Genomic DNA, 17,816 nt, shown 5'->3' on the forward strand with positions numbered 1-17,816 from the left:
CTTTGGTTTAAAGGCCTTGAAACAAGCCCTTACCCAGTGGCCTGTTTCTTATCATAGTCTCCTGCTGTGCTCTTACTAACCTCCTTCCAATGGATGATAGTAATTCCTGAGCTTTATATAAAGAGCTACACAGTTCATAAAATACTTCACTTACCAACCACAACAGTGCTTCCAGAACTCAACACTTCTTTGGTTCCAGGAACAGTAGCAAGTACCGTGTGAACATTGTACCCAGTAACTGCAAACACTCGCATCAAATCTTTACTTTCTGGGTATGCCCTTGGAGGATCTGTAACATATTGAATGTTAAATAGAAGTGTTTAACTGAAACAATGGCAGAAAATTGGACATTTAAACAGCTGGTGAGGTTTGTCATGATGCTACTGAACTGTTGTGTTATGGCCGTGCTACCCATTGCAGTGGAACTGGAAAACTGAATCCATACATCTTATATTAAGATCACAAAGTCATTCAGACAGTGCAACACTGACTGCAGACAGTGTTTACTCAAACTGATGTCTTCTCTGGTTTCCTCGCAATCGAGATGACATAATAATCATGCACACGGAGAACATCCATTAGTAGAAGCAATGAATCAAAGTAAATGGCCAACTGTTGCAAAGACAAAATGGATTAAAAGACTCGGAGTAACTTTCCAGCCATATTGTGTTGGACAATTTGTATGATTACTTTGAACTGATGTTAACATCAAATTTAATGGACAAGGAAGACGGGGGGAGGGGAGACTGAAAATGGGGAGGGGGGCAGGGGAAGGAGGATGATATGGGTTAGTGAGGGTAGGGGGAAGATGGGTGAAGCAAGGGAAGGAAGGAAGGAGGGTGGGTGGGGGCAGGATGGGAGAGAAGGGGGAGGGATAAGGGAGGACAGGGAAGGTCACGGAGGGAGCGAGGGCGGGGAGGAGAGGGTGAGGGTGGGAGCGCAAGTGGTAAGGAGAGGAAGGGCGGGGAGAGAGAGGGCAGGGAGAGAGAGGGCGGGGAGAGGGAGGGCGGGGAGAGGGAGGGCAGGGAGAGGGAGGGCAGGGAGAGAGAGGGTGGGGGGATGGAGGTCGGACATGGGGGGAAGTGAAGGGGAGGGCAGCAGGAGTGAAGCCGGGGAGGAGGAGCAAGAGCAGGAGGGAGGGTTGGCAGGGGTAGTACAGGGTGAATGAGCTGGAGGATTTTTATGGAGCCCAGCGGAACATTCGTAAACAAAATCTTTAAACTAAACAAATGTTTAGCTTCTGGGATAAGGCCTCCAGCAATCACTTTAAGGAGAGGAGTTATGAATTAAAATTAAAACATCGGACAGAGCGGTGGGAATGAGCTGATAGTGGAGAAGAAAGGTTTGGAGGCAGAGTGATAGTCTGGGAGAGAGCAATGTCAGTGCTGACGCTGCCCACCACCAGCAGTCATCCTAATCATTAGAAACCTATTCGTGACTGGTGAATAATTAGTAACACGTTTCTTACCCTGTAATACCAGAGCTGTGGTTGCTGTCACTTGGCCAAAAGCATTTGATGCCTGACAAGTATATAATCCCTGGTTGGCTAAAGTGACATTGATTATTGAGAGGGATCCATTCTGGAAATGCTGAACATTTGGATCTAGTGGACCATGATCCTTTGTCCAGATGACTGTAGGCTCAGGAACACCTACAAACAACAAGGGCAGCAACAATGAAAATAGATTCAACTTCTTTTTAAATTGTATCGAGGTTAAAATGTAAAGACTTTATTCCGTACACAGATTATGGAATACATTAAATGATCAAACACAAAGCGAACTCTAAATAGAAAATTCATCAGTTATAGCCTTTGAATTTGCAGATTTGTATTTCTTTACGAGGTAAGTGGATGATTTGTCATAACTCCTTTCTCGACCCTTCTGTGCCTGTTTATTTATAACTATTTACTTAGTGTAGATGCATGGTGCCAACATTGTATGCTATTTTCCAGTATTTGATGTGCCAATTTACTACAAAGAAAATGAAAAGAAGAATTCACTAGCCGGTCATGTCAATACTTCTATTTTTATATTTTGTGATTAGCTTGCTATTTCTCTTAGCGCTTTAGCAGTATATTTTCATCTGTTCTTTCATGTTTGTTCATGTTCGGATAAGTAATAAGGCGATTCTATGCTAAATACTTATGTGCCACTTTATATTTTTCTCTAATATTAGAGAATGAAGAAAATATACTGCTTAACAAGTAAATGGCCGCTTTGTGATGTGATAAGGACAGGCAGGATCACCCAATAGCAATCACTAAATTGTTAACAGAAATGGGCATTCCAATGAAACAAAAATATGATTTCTGTATACAACTTACAAGTGACAACAGATGATGCTAGAAGTGATAACCTTCCATTGGTTTTTGATCATCTGAATTAATTTCTGGTAGTACTGTGCCTTAGCTGATATTTATAGATAAATGTATTAATACAAATGGCAAATAAAATGGGTAAATGGGTGAGATAAGCACACACTTGATCACTTGTAGGACTCCTCAGTTTATTCATGGATATAGCCCCAAAGTAACACTGTAATTCTGAATAAAGCGAAGGATGATGTGTTGATTTATTGTTACTCTGATTTGGTCATAGCTCAACACTCTCACTGCCTCCGGGGGCTTATGCTAGATTGTGGTACTTGGGCAGCAAACCGTACGACACGTAATAAATGTAGACATTCTTATTGCGGGATTAATCACTTGCCTTATTGAAGGCAAATCACAAATGCTCAGAGAACACTACTTCAGAAGTACCCCTCTATTAAAACACAGATAGAGGATAAATTGTGAAGATTTGAAGAACAATTACAGTGAAAGTGCGTGTGCATTATTATGGAGCATTAGTTTGCCTTTAGGTATATATCTACATTAGATATGTATCTATATATAAATGATATCACTGTAAAAGGTGCTTAAAAAAATTCAGTAACGAACTGAAAACAATTTAAAATGTTTAGCATTTTTAAAGAATGCTATAAATTAGCAGTGTCCAGGAATACACACTAACCACTTTCACTTTATACAGTACATACCTTCACAACTATAAACAGGAATAACGGACATGTTTTAAGAGCTGAATCAATCTTTCAATCTTGAAGAGGTTAAGTTCCACTACTTAGAAAGGTTATTACATACTTGTACAAATAAAAAAATAACTTTTAGCCATTTAAAAAAAGACATCTTGATTTATTATTCACTAGGCGATTAAATTATAAACACACTGCGCCCTGAATTGAAGCATCTACGATCGATGCACATAAGCTCTAAGAGAAAAATGGAATCCAATAGCATTTAGTTACACATTTTTAAAATTCCTTGTTTTCCTTGGTGGAGTTAGGGTTGGGGTAAAACCAAGCATGGAAGTGCTTTGTAAAAGATTCAAACGCCATCAAATTTGTTCACCCAGCTGGAATCGAATGGCTTATATCAGACGCATTTACAAAAACAGGCACACTCGAGTGGATGGGTTGTTCCGCCTATGAGCCCTAGAGACATTAGTAAATGGAGCAGGTGGTTAACATGAATTCCCAGCAGCAGCACTGCATAGCTGGACATCAGCAAAATCTGGTTGTAAAGTATAATGAATTAGAGCTTCCAGATATTCATGAAGTGGGATTTCCTGATAGCCAATATTCTGCTTAATGTAAAATAACGCAGAGAGGGGAAACACACAATTCATGGGCACTCTGCACGGAGCATACAGTGCCCCAGGCAGCGAGCTGAGAGCAGGCAACACCAGTCAGGCACCACAGACCCAATGTGGCTGCTTCACAGAATGTAGGACCCTCACAATCAAAGCCCAGAGAGGGATAGGATCACTCATATCCCAACAGGCTGTCAGTGAAACCCTGCATTCAGCTAATTCCATAAGAGAATCACTTAGAAGTTGTTGCAGTTTGGACATTAGGTGCCATCTTCCAGCATGATGAAGGAGCATGTGATAGAACACGCCAATGTGATTCAAAGAGTGGGGCAATGGCCTTAGTTTTGGAATGCTGTAGCAAAGAGCCAGCACAGACACAATGGGCTGAATGAACTCCTTCATGCTGTAAACGTTTATGGTTCTACACACCACTTTAAGCTCTTGATTTGTACGTTATTCTGGCTTCTTGTACTGTATCTATTCTGAGACATTTCTTCTTGATGTACTCTGCCTGAGATTTTTCAAAATATGGGTCCTATTCTGCTCATGAATGACTCATGAGTCAAGAACACTTTCTACATAAGATAAGTCATAGTGGTTATGTTACTGGACTAAGTAATCCAGAGGCCTGGACGAATGATTCAAAGACACGAGTTCAAATCCCACCATGGCAGCTGGAAATTTAAAATTCAGTTAATTAAATAAATCTGGAATAAAAAGTTAGATCATGAAACTACCGGATTGTCGTAAAAATCCATCTGGTTCACTAATGTCCTTTGGGGAAGGAAGTCTGCCGTCCTTACCTGGTCTGGCCTATATGTGACTCCAGACCCACAGCAATGTGGTTGACTCTTAACTGTCCTCTGTAGTTCAAGAAGGCTCACCACCCCCTTCTCATGGACAATTAGGGATGGGCAATAAATGTTGGCATTGTCAGAAACGCCCACAGGCCATGAACATATAAAAAAAACATATCATAGGCACGGTGCAAATATAGTAACTCATCATCATCATAGGCAGTCCCTCGGAATCGAGGAAGACTTGCTTCCACTCTTAAAATGAATCCTTAGGTGGCCGAACAGTCCAATACGAGAACCACAGTCCCTGTCACAGATGGGACAGATAGTCATTGAGGGAAAGAGTGGGTGAGACAGATTTGCCACACGCTCTTTCCGCTGCCTGCGCTTGATGTCTGCATGCTCTTGGCGATGAGACTCGAGGTGCTCAGCGCCCTCCCGGATGCACTTCCTCCACTTAGGTTGGTCTTTGGTGGTGTATGGCTCAGTAACTCATATAGCAATGGTGGCACTTCCAGAGCCCAGTAGAACATGACTCTGCAGGCATGTAAGCCCCATGGCTCTTCTGCCAGTCAACCCAAACTACATGGCTCACTTGCTGTTATTGTGTACCATGCACAACATATGCTTACACTAGGAATATCACAATATCAGGATATAACAAAGAAAATCTGTAATAAAAGACCTTTCTGATATTGTAACTTCAATAAATGAAAGATGAATCCATAAAACAGCATCTTTCAATCGCACAATCTGGATTTTAAAGTCGTATTTCAGAAAATGTTTTGCAAATGATTAATTGATTAAAATGCAATTTCGTGCCACAGTTAATTTAAATTCCAGTTTTGGGCTCGGTACCATTTACAGACTCTGGCTCCACCAGAGGGCAGCAGAGCATTTGTAGAAATGATAAAAGTTCCCTTATATGTAAATATTTGACATAGATAGAAACTATATAATACACCCACACAAAAACCTTAATGCTACAGGCACATATAGGAAATGCTACATTATTACATATTCTCAGAGACAACACACAGGAAAAGGCAGTAAGAGACACTCACTTTGAGTTCCATCAGCTTTTTTCAGTAGTATTTTCTGTCTAATTGCTCCACTTCCTGTACCGTACATTCTCACTTCCACTATCTCCTGTGAAAATGGAGACTATTGTATTGCCTCTATTCCTTCATCCTGCATAAGAGGATTTCCTTTTTCATCTTTAATTGGCTCTACCACTTCTTTTACTTTTTATGTATTTATAAAATCCTTTACTATTTCCCTTTATATTACCTGTCAGTCTTTCTTCATTTCTCTTCTTAGCCGTTCGTATCTCTACCTGTTTGAGTATTTACCATTATTTCTGCACCGTCTGATTTTACATTTCTACTTTACAATGAATCTGGACGCGTTTCCAGGTTTCCTACTTATGCGGCTCAGTGTCAAATTTTTATCTCATAATACTCCTGTGAAGCACCTTGGGATGTTTCACTACGTTAAAGGCGCTATATAAATAAAAGTTGTTGTTGTTGTTTTATCTCACTGAACTTGTCTTTTTTTCCAGTTAAGTACAAGTCCGATTTCTCTGTTCTTGTCAATTCCTATATCAAGACGAATTATGCTGTGCTAATTATTTCCAGGATGCTCTTGTTGCCTTACATTGCCTAGCATTAGATCCAGCAATGCCTCTTTATTCTACTAAAAACACACTGGTCTAATGTGTCAGCTGTGGCTCAGTGGGTAGCACCACTACCTCCTGAATCAGAAAGTTGTGGGTTCAAATCCCACTCCAGAGACTCAAACACAAAAATCTAGGCTGATCGTCCAGTACTGAGAGAGTGCTGTATTATCAAAGGTGGGGAAGGTACAAGACAGATCACCTGAGTCAATGTATTGGTGGGAGGAAAGGTGATGGGCTTTGAGGATATAAGGAGCCATTTTGCAGGAAGCTCTGGCAAGCTGAAGTTCAAGCACACGTTCGAAACTCTCTTCATTCAACAAAACACCGCCAGAAGCTGAGCGCTGCTCTTCAACCCTCACCAATGGACCTTGACTCAAACTGCAATTTGGATACTGCGTCGGCGGTACAGAACTAGGAGCGAGATATACAGGAAGAAGCTGCAAGCAAGACAACGGGCAATCAGGGTGAGCATATTGTCTGCGCCTACACATTCGCAAGACTACTTAGCTGTGTGAGGGGGTGATTGTAAGTCCCAACCAAACGCAAGGGGTTTTGTGCTGGGGCGGGGGGGCTCTGTATTAGTTTATTTCACGGGAGGGTTCTTTTATTAAGCAGTGCTAACTTAGCATTGCAGGGCTTATTGGATAAGCCAGGGTTGCACTGTTTTGCACTGTTTATGAGTGGTGTTGTTAATCTTATTAAACACAATACGGTTGAGCCCGAAAAACGTGTGTCCGAGTCTGATCTGTCCATATATAATCCCTATCGTCCAGAACTTGCAATAGGAGGTGCCTTTTCATTACGCCCTAGAAAACCACCTACACTGACTACCGTTAATGGCTTTGCTTCCCAACTGGTAACAGTAGCATCCAAGTGATTAATGAACTGCATGTGTGCCGTGTGCTTGACACTTCCTTTCACAGGTGGGTTAGTCACGCTATAAACCGGATGGAGATATGTTACTGCCTCAGCCTGGGAACACCAGGCCAATCAAATCTAACCACAATGTTACATTTCTTCCAAGAGCATCAGACCTCAAGCAGCAGCCAACAGCCAAAGGGCTGAATGTGGTAACAGATCCAAGAGTAACAACTTCCTTTGAAAATAATATATCAGCGATAATCATCACTGAAGTAAAGCAAAACAAACAAGTAACATTATCTTGCTAATGCCTGGCTTGGGAAGGATGGGAATGAACGGCCTGATCCATTAGTTTACAGTCTTTGCATTATCACTCTTTAAGAAAGGTTTAAGGTTACAATAACATTTTAAAGAATTAAAGATCAAAGAATTAATAAAAGAACTAAAATCAAGGCATGAGGTGGGAAAGGCGGGGGTTTGGGAAAGGCGGGGGTTGGGAAAGGCGGGGGTTTGGGAAAGGCGGGGGTTTGGGAAAGGCAGGGGTTTGGGAAAGGCGGGGTTTGGGAAAGGCGGGAGTTGGGAAAGGCAGGGGTTTGGGAAAGGCGGGGGTTGGGAAAGGCGGGGGTTGGGAAAGGCGGGGGTTTGGAAAGGCGGGGGTTTGGGAAGGCGGGGGTTTGGGAAGGCGGGGGTTTGGGAAAGGCGGGGGTTGGGAAAGGCGGGGGTTGGGAAAGGCGGGGGTTGGGAAAGGCGGGGGTTGGGAAAGGCGGGGGTTTGGGAAAGGCGGGGGTTTGGGAAAGGCGGGGATTGGGAAAGGCGAGGGTTTGGGAAAGGTGGGGGTTTGGGAAAGGCGGGGGTTGGGAACGGCAGGTGTGGGAAAGGGGCCATGCTTTAAAACAGCATGGAGGCTGAGGCACTGCACTTCAAAGCAATTTGTTGCATGTAAATTACTTTGAGCTGCTTCTGAGTGACTGATAAGGTGAGATATAAATGCAAGTTTGTTGGAGCAATTGGAATATGGTAACTATGATTATTTAAGAATTGTTAATATTTATGTGTGTATTATTTTAGAAATATTAATTTTGGGGTACATATTGGGGCAAATGTGGAACTATTACACCAGCTGCACCTTGCAATTACTGTTTGCTGGACCGTGGGTGAATAACATGTTTCTGATAGCCCGTGATTGAGCGGCGAGGTTTGACGCGATAGGATCGGTGAACACGGTAGAAAATAAACAAAATTAACCAATTAGATGGGAGAAAAAAACAGAAAAAAACTGACCGACGCGATGGTCACAGTGCAGCAAATGATAAGACACAAGCAACTTTCCAATAAAGATATTTTCTTCAGAGAATTTTTAAATGAAATTTTATTGTAAAATCTTTGCAGGGTCTTGCCTTTTCCAGAAGTGTTGGGCATTCTCTGGCCAGTGCAACATGGCACTCACAGTAGATATTATAACAACTTTTGTCGAAGTGGAATGTTTGGAATTTATTGTCTTGGAGCTATTGGGAGTTATCGTGGGCTCACATAGTTCCCGGAATAGCCAGGATTAGCCTGTGGATTATGAATGAACCACAGGATGAATGCCAGAGCTATAATCTGAGGTTATCCGAATGCATATTCTTAAATCATCCACTGCTGCTTCAGCAGGTGATATAGACCTGACATTGTTAAGTCTAACAATAGAAACTTTATTTTATATTTATCTCAAACTTGTTTTACAGAAATTAAACCAATGAGGGGAAAAAATTTGCAGGGCTATGGGAAAAGGGCAGGGAAGTGGGACTAGCTGAAGTGCTCTTGCAGAGAGCCGGCATGGGCTCGATGGGCCGAATGGCCTCCTTCTGTGCTGTAACCATTCTATGATTCTATAAGCGCTTGGAGTGGAATTGAAGTCATTGCACAAAAATGTAATCTTCCAGTAAATCACCTGTACAAACCAGTCCAGTTATAGCAGGATTTTCCAGGAAAATAGTTAAGACATAACAAACCTAAAGTTTGAATAATGGGAAATAAAGATAAAAATTATTTGTGGTAGCAGATAGACCAATGTATATAAATTTATGTAAAGTAAATAAAGTTAACAAGTGGTGTGCAGATACTTTGGCTTTCTATCTTCTCTATTTGGTGAATTTTGTGCCCTGTAAAGTGTGGGACCTTAGTATTCGTGAATGTAACTTTCTCCCATTTTGGGCATTGAGTGTTTTCAACATGGATACCCAAATCAAATACAGCATGGTTAGATACAGATTAAAGCTTCCTCAACCTATCCTATTCTCAGAAGAGCACCCTTACTGTACAATATACCATTTTATTTTCCAATCTTGTGGCCTCCCTGAAGGAGATTATGATTTCAGTACCAAATTAGAGGCAGTTTCTGCCGTGTAGTCTTACCATCTCGGAACTGAACTAAGATTGCCAAAGGCACATCTATTTTGTCATTTACAGTGCAATCTATATTGGTGTCCATGAGACAGAAAAAGTCTTGCCAGTAATTATGGTGGACATACTCCTAACAACTCTATCATGTGAAATAAGGAAATTTCTATCAAATTGGGACATTCACGGATACTGTCGTAAACAGCTCTGCCTTCCTGAATATGCATCCTATCTTGCCAACTTTCCATTGTGATAAAAACAGAAAATGCTAGAAATACTCAGCAGGTTGGGCAGCATCTGTGGAGAGAGAAACAGAGTTAACGTTTCAGGTCGATGACCTTTCATCAGAACTGGAAAAAGTTACAGATGCAACAGAGGCTGGGAAAGGGGGAGTGGAGGAAAGAACGAAAGGGAAGGTCTGTGATAGGATGGAAGGCAGGAGAAATTAAATGACAAAAGGTATGATTGTACAAAGCAAAAGGCATTAAGTGGGAATTTACACCTCCTCTAGACCCATCTTTTGTTCCTTTACTTGTCCCATTAGCATCTCCTTTTGCTTGGTGCAATCATACCTTATGTCATTTAATCACTCCTGCCTCTGCACTTGCTTAAAATCTGTGCCATCTCTACCTTTTTCAGTTCTGATGAAAGATCACCGACTTGAACCGTTAACTCTCTTTCTCTCTCCACAGATGCTGCCTGACCCACTGAGTATTTGCAGCATTTTCTGTTTTTATTTCAGATTTTCGGTATCCGTAGTATTTTGCTGCTGTTCTACTGTGGTAAGTTCCCTCAAGTCGCACTCATATGATGGTACTGAGGACCATCTCGGTGGACCCGAGACAAATGGCAGGTGTGAGGGCAGAGTCCAGTGCCATCCTCAGTTAGCAGATCTGGGAGGGATTTGGCACAAAGCACCAATTTCTGCAGTGGTTGATGCCACCATGAAGATCTGCCTCAGTGTGGATGTTTCGACCATTGGCCTTCAAGTCTTGGGGGAACCATTTGGAGAGAATGATGGATAGCAGCTTCTGAGAGTGTCAGGTTGACATCTCTCAGGATCTTCAGGATTTAACTGATGACATCAGGTCTGCCTCCCTGCCGATCAGGACCCATCACAAGTTGCATGGCCAGAATCTGCCATCATGATGCTGGCTTCTCTCCTGGTGAAATCACGTGATCTTTCTAGCTTACCCTCCAAGATTCCTGCTCTCATGTAGGTGTCAGGATACAAGACCAGGCTGTTCATACACTTACAATGGTGAGGATCCTGCTGAGGAGCCCTCCAGCACTCAAAAGCCACAATACCAGGGCCATCTTAGTGCCAAGAAGCTCATGATACTACAGCACAGCTAGGAACTACTTGCACCCCTGGTCCTTGGTATCACCAGAGTGCAGGGTAGGCACCAGGATAGGGACCAGGACAGCAGCCAGGACAGCAGAGAGAGGAGTGAAGTACAGTGAAATATATATATATATATATATATATATGTGGACAGTGAAATCAATGAAGTTCAGTGTTCTGAAGTGTGTTCTCTGTTTTTGTGTTTGAGAGAAAGTCAATTTGCAACAGGAGACAGTTTTCTGTTTATGCCTCCCTACTGAATTAGTGCCAATGAAATGAGGGAGCACCATGATGGATAGACTCTGGTGTAAGGTACTTTCTAGTTGATTTTCTCCTTTGATGTAGCCTTATCCTGTGTACCTCTGTTATTCATTCCCCTGCTCCTGTTCTGCCTCCATCATTGGACATATATAGGGATGCCCATAGTGAACACCATGGTAAGTAAATGATTTCCCCACCTGAAACTGCTGAAAGGCAGCTCGCAGAATCCTTTCCCAGTGCCACAGCTGAGAAAAGATTCTTCCAATGGCATCAGAAGCTGATACTTCAGAAAACGTTCATAGACATTCAAAGCCTGTGAACTCAACCAATTCCCAGTTTGAGACTCACGTGGGTAACTTACCCTCTTTAATACAAGCTTAACTTAAATCAGATGCAATTCTGGTGGAAATAGCAGAACAAATTTGTCCCCTAAAAATCTCAGAATTTCAGGACTAACAAGTTTCTCCCATTTTTATAATACTATTTAACCTCCCAGAAGGAATACCTTATTAAGCAGAAACCTATGATCAGATTAATGTTTAGTAGAAATACAGTTCTGCCACAGGGCTGAGAATTAATTCCTGGAATACATTCGGATAATTTCTTGTAACATACAAGTTGTGAGAAAGCCCCATTCTTAAAACTTTAAAATACAAAAAACATTCCCAGATCATTATTTGTTTAATTGTCATTTGAAACAGAATGTATTAATTTAAAGGCAGTCTTACCATTGACTTGGCACATGATTGTGATATTGGCTCTCAACCTTGCTTTCACAACACTTCCTATATCCACACTGACAGATGTTGAATTAATGTTCACCAAATCATGTTTGGACACTCTAATTACTGGCTTCCCTATGCAAAATAAAACAAATGGTATAGTATGTAATCGCTAAATATCCAGGAAACTTCAATTAATGAACCACTTTTTCCAAACAAAGCAATGGAATTAAGTATCTCCTTTCTGTTTTCATCATCATTTATATCAACAGTTGTAGTTTCTAAGATTCCATGAGTTGGAGTTTTATGCTTTGTTTACAGCTGCCTGTGAGGTTCAATTGACCTGACAATTGAAATCCTTGCCAATTAGTTTTTATGGGCCTAATGGAAAGCGATAAAATGTCATTGTATAAAGCTGTCAATTACTTCAGGAAACAAAGACAAATTCACCTTTTTGGGAAGGAACGGATGAGTTATTACAATTATAGCAAACCTGTTACAGCAACTTTGGATGACAGGGAATCCAAACCAATCGGGCTGGTGGCGGTGCAAGTGTAGACTCCCACATCAGACTCATTTGGCGCAAGTATTTGTAAGGCCTGATCTGGAAGAATTTTAATTCTGCAAGGGGAAAATAAGCAATCAGAAGTTCTGGCCTGAGAAAATGTGTACAGCAGATGTTTCCATCAATATTTTGAATATGAACTGTAAAATCATCCACGGATAAGCTCAATCACTCTACTACACGGGTATATAGCTGATCCTTTCTACATTTGCTGTATTATTGTGTAATCTTTTAGTTATTACTATCATCTTAATTTACAATAGACTTTACCTCAGAATGTATGTTTGTTACAGTATTACCTTAATTGCGCAGCAACAACTGTTTACAAAAGCCTATCTTGCTACCATGAATTTCATCGAGAGTTGTGGCCCCAACAGCAGCAATTGTACATTTGAACCTCCTGAAAGACTTTGTCATGTTTCTATGTGCTTCATATTTAATTGTAAATTTGTCATCAGCTGCTGTATAATTTTGCCTGGTGTGAGAAATAAAAAAATAACTTAAGAACATAAGAATTAGGAGCAGGAGTAGGCCATATGGCCCCTCGAGCCTGCTCCGTTATTCAATAAGATCATGGCTGATCTTCCACCCCAACTCCACTTTCCTGTCCGATCCTCATCTCCCTTGATGCCCAAGAGTCCAAAAGTGTATCGATCTCAGCCTTGAATATACTCAACGACTGAGCACCCACCGCCCTCTGGGGTAGAAAACTCCAAAGATTCACAACCCTCTGAGTGAAGAAATTCCTCCTCATCTCAGTCCTAAATGGTCAACCCCTTATCCTAAGACTAAGCCCCCAGTTCTAGATTCTCCAGCCAGGTGAAACATTCTCTCAATCCCCCTCAGAATCTTATATGTTTCAATGAGATCACCTCTTATTCTTCTAAACCCTTTCATAAGAACACAATATAACATTCTTAATTACTTGCTGTACCTGCATGTTTACTCTATGTTTACTATATGTGGATACCTACATCTCTCTGAACACCAACATTTAATAGTTTCTTACCATTTAAGATATATTGTTTTTCTATTCTTCCTACCAATGTGAATAGTCTCACATTTCCCCACATTATACTTCATCTACTACCTTCTTTCTCACTCACCTAACCTGTCTATATCCCTTTGCAGGCTTTTCCTGTCCTCTTCACAGCTTACTTTCCCACCTAGCTTTGTTTTGTCAACAAACTTGGATATATCAAACTTGCATTATACAACACCTTATCATTGTCTCAGCAATGTCCCAAAGCACTTCACTCAAAGATTAGAGTGCTACCAACTGAGTCAAGTTAACACCTTGTGCTACTTTGTGAACCAATCTTGTGGGTGCCAATTTTAGTCTCAGGTATATGCACTCCTTTTGGGATATGAACAGAGCAAATTCAAGCACAATCGATCCTGCCTCATTGTTGCCTAAATTTGGTTCCGCACCAATTTCTGATCAGGAAATAGAAGGTCCTGTCCCAAGCAGGTGAGAGTTTCATTAGGATATTCAAAAGGGGACAAGCAAGGGCAGGGCTCCATTTTATGGCTGGTGGATGTGCTGGATACCAAGTGAACCCAGGAAACCTGGCGAGTCGTGGGCCTCAATATGACCTTTCAGGTGGACAACGTTTGAAGACCCCACAGTGATTCTAGTAAATGTTTTCAGGTCATTTTAGAAACCATTTTGCTATCTTTTCTGCTTTATTTCCGAATGACACTTTGGTCTTCATAAGCCTTTGTGTCAGTTCTTGCTAACTTATTTATCCTCTGTGGTCCCAATGTAGTAAAATCATAAACACATTTATATATAACCCAAAATGTCTTCTCTACTGTGAACTCATGAAAGGCCATCATTTATATGAAAAGTGCAGGAGTGAAATTAGGTAGCATTTCTTCACACAAAGGGTAGAGGCAATCTGGAACACTCTCGCCCAAAAACCTGTGGATGCTGGGTGTCAATTGTAGCTTTCAAGACTGAGATAGATAGATTTTTGTTAGGTAAGGACATGAAGAGGTATGGAACCAAGTGAGTAAATACAGATCAGACAATATCCAACTGAAGGGTGGAACGGGCTCAAGGGACTGAAAGCCTCTTCCTGTTCCTATGTTGCTATTCATAAATATTGTGAACAATAGGGGTCATAGTATAGATTCCTGTGGATCAGCACTTGCTACTATTTCCGAGGCACAGTGTTTTCCGCTCGTCACCTGTGGTTAAACAAGATCTCAATCCAACAAATTTAGCTTCATGGCCCTTAAGCTTCTCTTATTGTTTCCATGCGAGACCTTTTGGAAATAGAAGTAAACTACCTCTACTGGATTATCCTTCTTCACTAGCTTAGATACCTCCTCAAAGAATTCCAGTAGGTTTTTAAGACATGGCCCATTACTTCTCATTACTCCCTATGCTACCTCTCTGCTCTTAAGATGTTACTTTATAGCATCTCATTTAATGATCTGAAGTATTTTGATGACTATGTATGTTAGATTAATTGGCCGGTAATTGCCAGGATTTTGCCTTGCTCCTCTCATGAATACTGGAATATATACCATGCTCCATTACTCATACACTACTTCAATATTTATGGAGCTCTGTAAAAATAGCAATCTATTTCCTCCTTTAATTCTTTGAGGGCACTAACCTGTATCCCATCTGGCCCAGAAACCTTGTCTATATTTTATTTCTCCAAGTTCTGCATGACACATTCATTATTAAGTTGTGTATATGCTTAACAATTAGTTCAAGTCTCCCTATCGTTTCACCCTATCAGTGACTAGAATTTCATAGAATCATGCAGCATAGGAGGCCATTCAGCCCATCGTGCCTGTGCCGGCTCTTTAAAAGAGCTATCCAATTAGTCTCACTCCCCTGTTCTTTCCCCATCGCCCTGCAAATTTCTCCTTTTCAAGTATTTATCCAATTCACTTTTGAAAGTTACTATTGAATTGTTTGCACCACCCTTTCAGGCTGTGCATTCCAGCCCATAACAGCTCGCTGTGTAAAATAATTTCTCCTCATCTCCCCCTGGCTTTTTTGCCAATGATTTTAAATCTGTATCCTCTGGTTACCAACCCCTCTCCCATTGGAAACAGTTTCTCCCTATATACTCGAGCAAAACCCCTCATAATTTTAAGTCTCTCCTTAACCTTCTCTGCTCTAAGGAGAACACTCTCAGCTTCTACAATCTCACCACATAACTGAAGTCCCTCATCCCTGGTACCATTCTGGTAAATCTCCTCTGCACCCTCTCTAAGCCTTTGACATAAAGTGAGGTGTCCAGAATTGGAATGATCCAGCTGAGGCCTAACCAGTAATTTATAAAGGTTTACTATAACTTTGTTGCTTTCGTACTCTATGCCTCTATTCTTAAAGCCATATGCTTTTTAACAGTCTTATCAACTTACCCTGCCACGTTCTCTCTGTTCCTGTACCCCTCTTCAATTTAATTTATATTGCCTCTCCTCATACTTCCTTCCAACATGCATCACTTGGATAAAATTCATCTATAGTCCTCTTTTATGAAACCAATTTGAAGAATCCATTCAAATATATCTGCCATATCCTGATCTGCTGTAATAGTTCTACTTAATTTACCCCTCAACGGCCCTACCTATATCTAACATTCCTTCTAATGTTTATATAATTGTAAAATATTTGTACTTTCTTGCTGCCATGTGCAATTAGTCTAATTCCCTCTTATATTTTCTAATACTTTCCTTTGCTAACTGCAATTGTCTTTTGCATCAATCATGATCTCCTCATTCTTGTTTCCTCTTTGTTAAATCACTGCAGCCCAAGTGCTGCTATGCTTCTCTTTTTAAAAACAGAATCTCCTTTCTTTCCTTATCCTCTACATACCCTTTGTATTCCATTGTTCCATTTTTAAAACCGCTTCCCATTACTTTTTCCTAACTTTCGTTATAGAACTCCAAAATCTTCTGCCACTTGTTTTTGGCCTTGGCTTTGACAACAATATAAAATCTAACAATACAATAGGGTAGAATTGTGTCTTCAATCCCGGGGCTAATCTTATGGGGCAGACCACACGTCCCCCACAGAACCCACCTGATTCGAATTCAATTCAATTCAATGGAATGATAACCAGGCGCGTTCTGTAACGAGTGTGTGGTCTGCCCCATAAGGTTAATATCCAGGCAATCTATCCCATCGTATTGTTAATAGATTGCTAGATGCCTAACCCAATACATTTGGGTCTAAACCTGTTATCTTGCCTCACATTGTGCGAGAACAGTCACTGATGCCTCAATGAATTTATTGGTATTTTTACTCCTCCTTTCTGACTCTCCAATCAAGTGTTTATTAAATCTATTCTCATTGGCTCCAAATTCCACAGGTACCAACACATTTTAGTCATGGTGGATGATTTGGGCAAATTGATTAACAGAATAGAACCACCCTTTAATTATGAACTGGATGTAGTTTAGTACTGTACAGGTTTTATTGGCCAGAATAAATGTGAAATAGTCAAAGTAAACGGGTGTAATTTCCTATTATTGGATGTCAGACAAGGAGAGTATTGAGCTTGGCGTAATATCTTCTCTGCCTGTGAACATACACAGTCTGGACTAATACTTTGTTCGTCACTAGAAGAAATGTTCCCCTCAATTTGTTAGATTTCAATTTCATTGTTGAACATGAATAAAATCTGATGACATAGAAACATAGAAAATAGATGCAGGAGTAGGCCATTCGGCCCTTCGAGTCTGCACCACCATTCAATATGATCATGGCTGATCATGCAACTTCAGTACCCCATTCCTGCCTTCTCTCCATACCCCTTGATCCCTTTAGCCATTAGGGCCACACCTAACTCCCTTTTGAATATATCCAATGAACTGGCCTCTGTGGTAGAGAATTCCACAGGTTCACAATTCTCTGAGTGAAGAAGTTTCTCCTCATCTCGGTCGTAAATGGCTTACCCTTTTTATCCTTAGACTGTGACCCTTGGTTCTGGGCTTCCCCAACAGTGGGAACATTCTTCCTGCATTTAACCTGTCCAATCCCATCAGAATTTTATATGTTTCTATGAGATCCCCTCTCATTCTTCTAAATTCCAGTGAATATAAGCCTAGTCAATCCAGTCTTTCTTCATATGTCAGTCCTGCCATCCCGGGAATCAGTCTGGTGAACCTTTGCTGCACTCCCTCAATAGCAAGAATATCCTTCCTCAGATTAGGAGACTAAAACTGTACACAATATTCAAGGTGTGGCCTCACCAAGGCCCTGTACAACTGCAGTAAGACCTCCCTGCTCCTATACTCAAATCCTCCAGCTATGAAGGCCAACATGCAATTTGCCTTCTTCACTGCCTGCTTTCAATGACTGATGTACCATGACACCCAGATCTCATTGCACCTCCCCTTTTCCTAATCTGTCACCATTCAGATAATATTCTGCCTTCCTGTTTTTGCCACCAAAATGGATAACCTCACATTTATCTACATTATACTGCCACTGCCATGCATTTGCCCACTCACCTAACCTGTCCAAGTCACCCTGCAGCCTCTTAGCATCCTCCTCACAGCTCACACTGCCATCCAGCTTAGTG

General features: G+C 41.2%; 1 protein-coding gene across 1 annotated transcript in view; it reads right to left on the reverse strand.

Annotated features, from left to right (window-relative positions):
* Nucleotides 1–17,816, reverse strand: part of LOC139260510 (ADAMTS-like protein 1) — a 456,828-nt gene that overhangs the window by 96,767 nt on the left and 342,245 nt on the right. The window contains exons 20-23 of the mRNA XM_070877021.1: nucleotides 12,190–12,317; nucleotides 11,703–11,831; nucleotides 1,469–1,651; nucleotides 155–289 (exon numbers count right to left, since the gene is read on the reverse strand). Coding sequence (XP_070733122.1) covers nucleotides 155–289; nucleotides 1,469–1,651; nucleotides 11,703–11,831; nucleotides 12,190–12,317 — 575 coding nt within the window. The remainder of the gene's footprint in view (nucleotides 1–154; nucleotides 290–1,468; nucleotides 1,652–11,702; nucleotides 11,832–12,189; nucleotides 12,318–17,816) is intronic.

Source organism: Pristiophorus japonicus, chromosome 1 (genome assembly GCF_044704955.1).
Source record: "Pristiophorus japonicus isolate sPriJap1 chromosome 1, sPriJap1.hap1, whole genome shotgun sequence".
Classification (NCBI taxonomy): Eukaryota; Metazoa; Chordata; class Chondrichthyes; family Pristiophoridae; genus Pristiophorus; species Pristiophorus japonicus.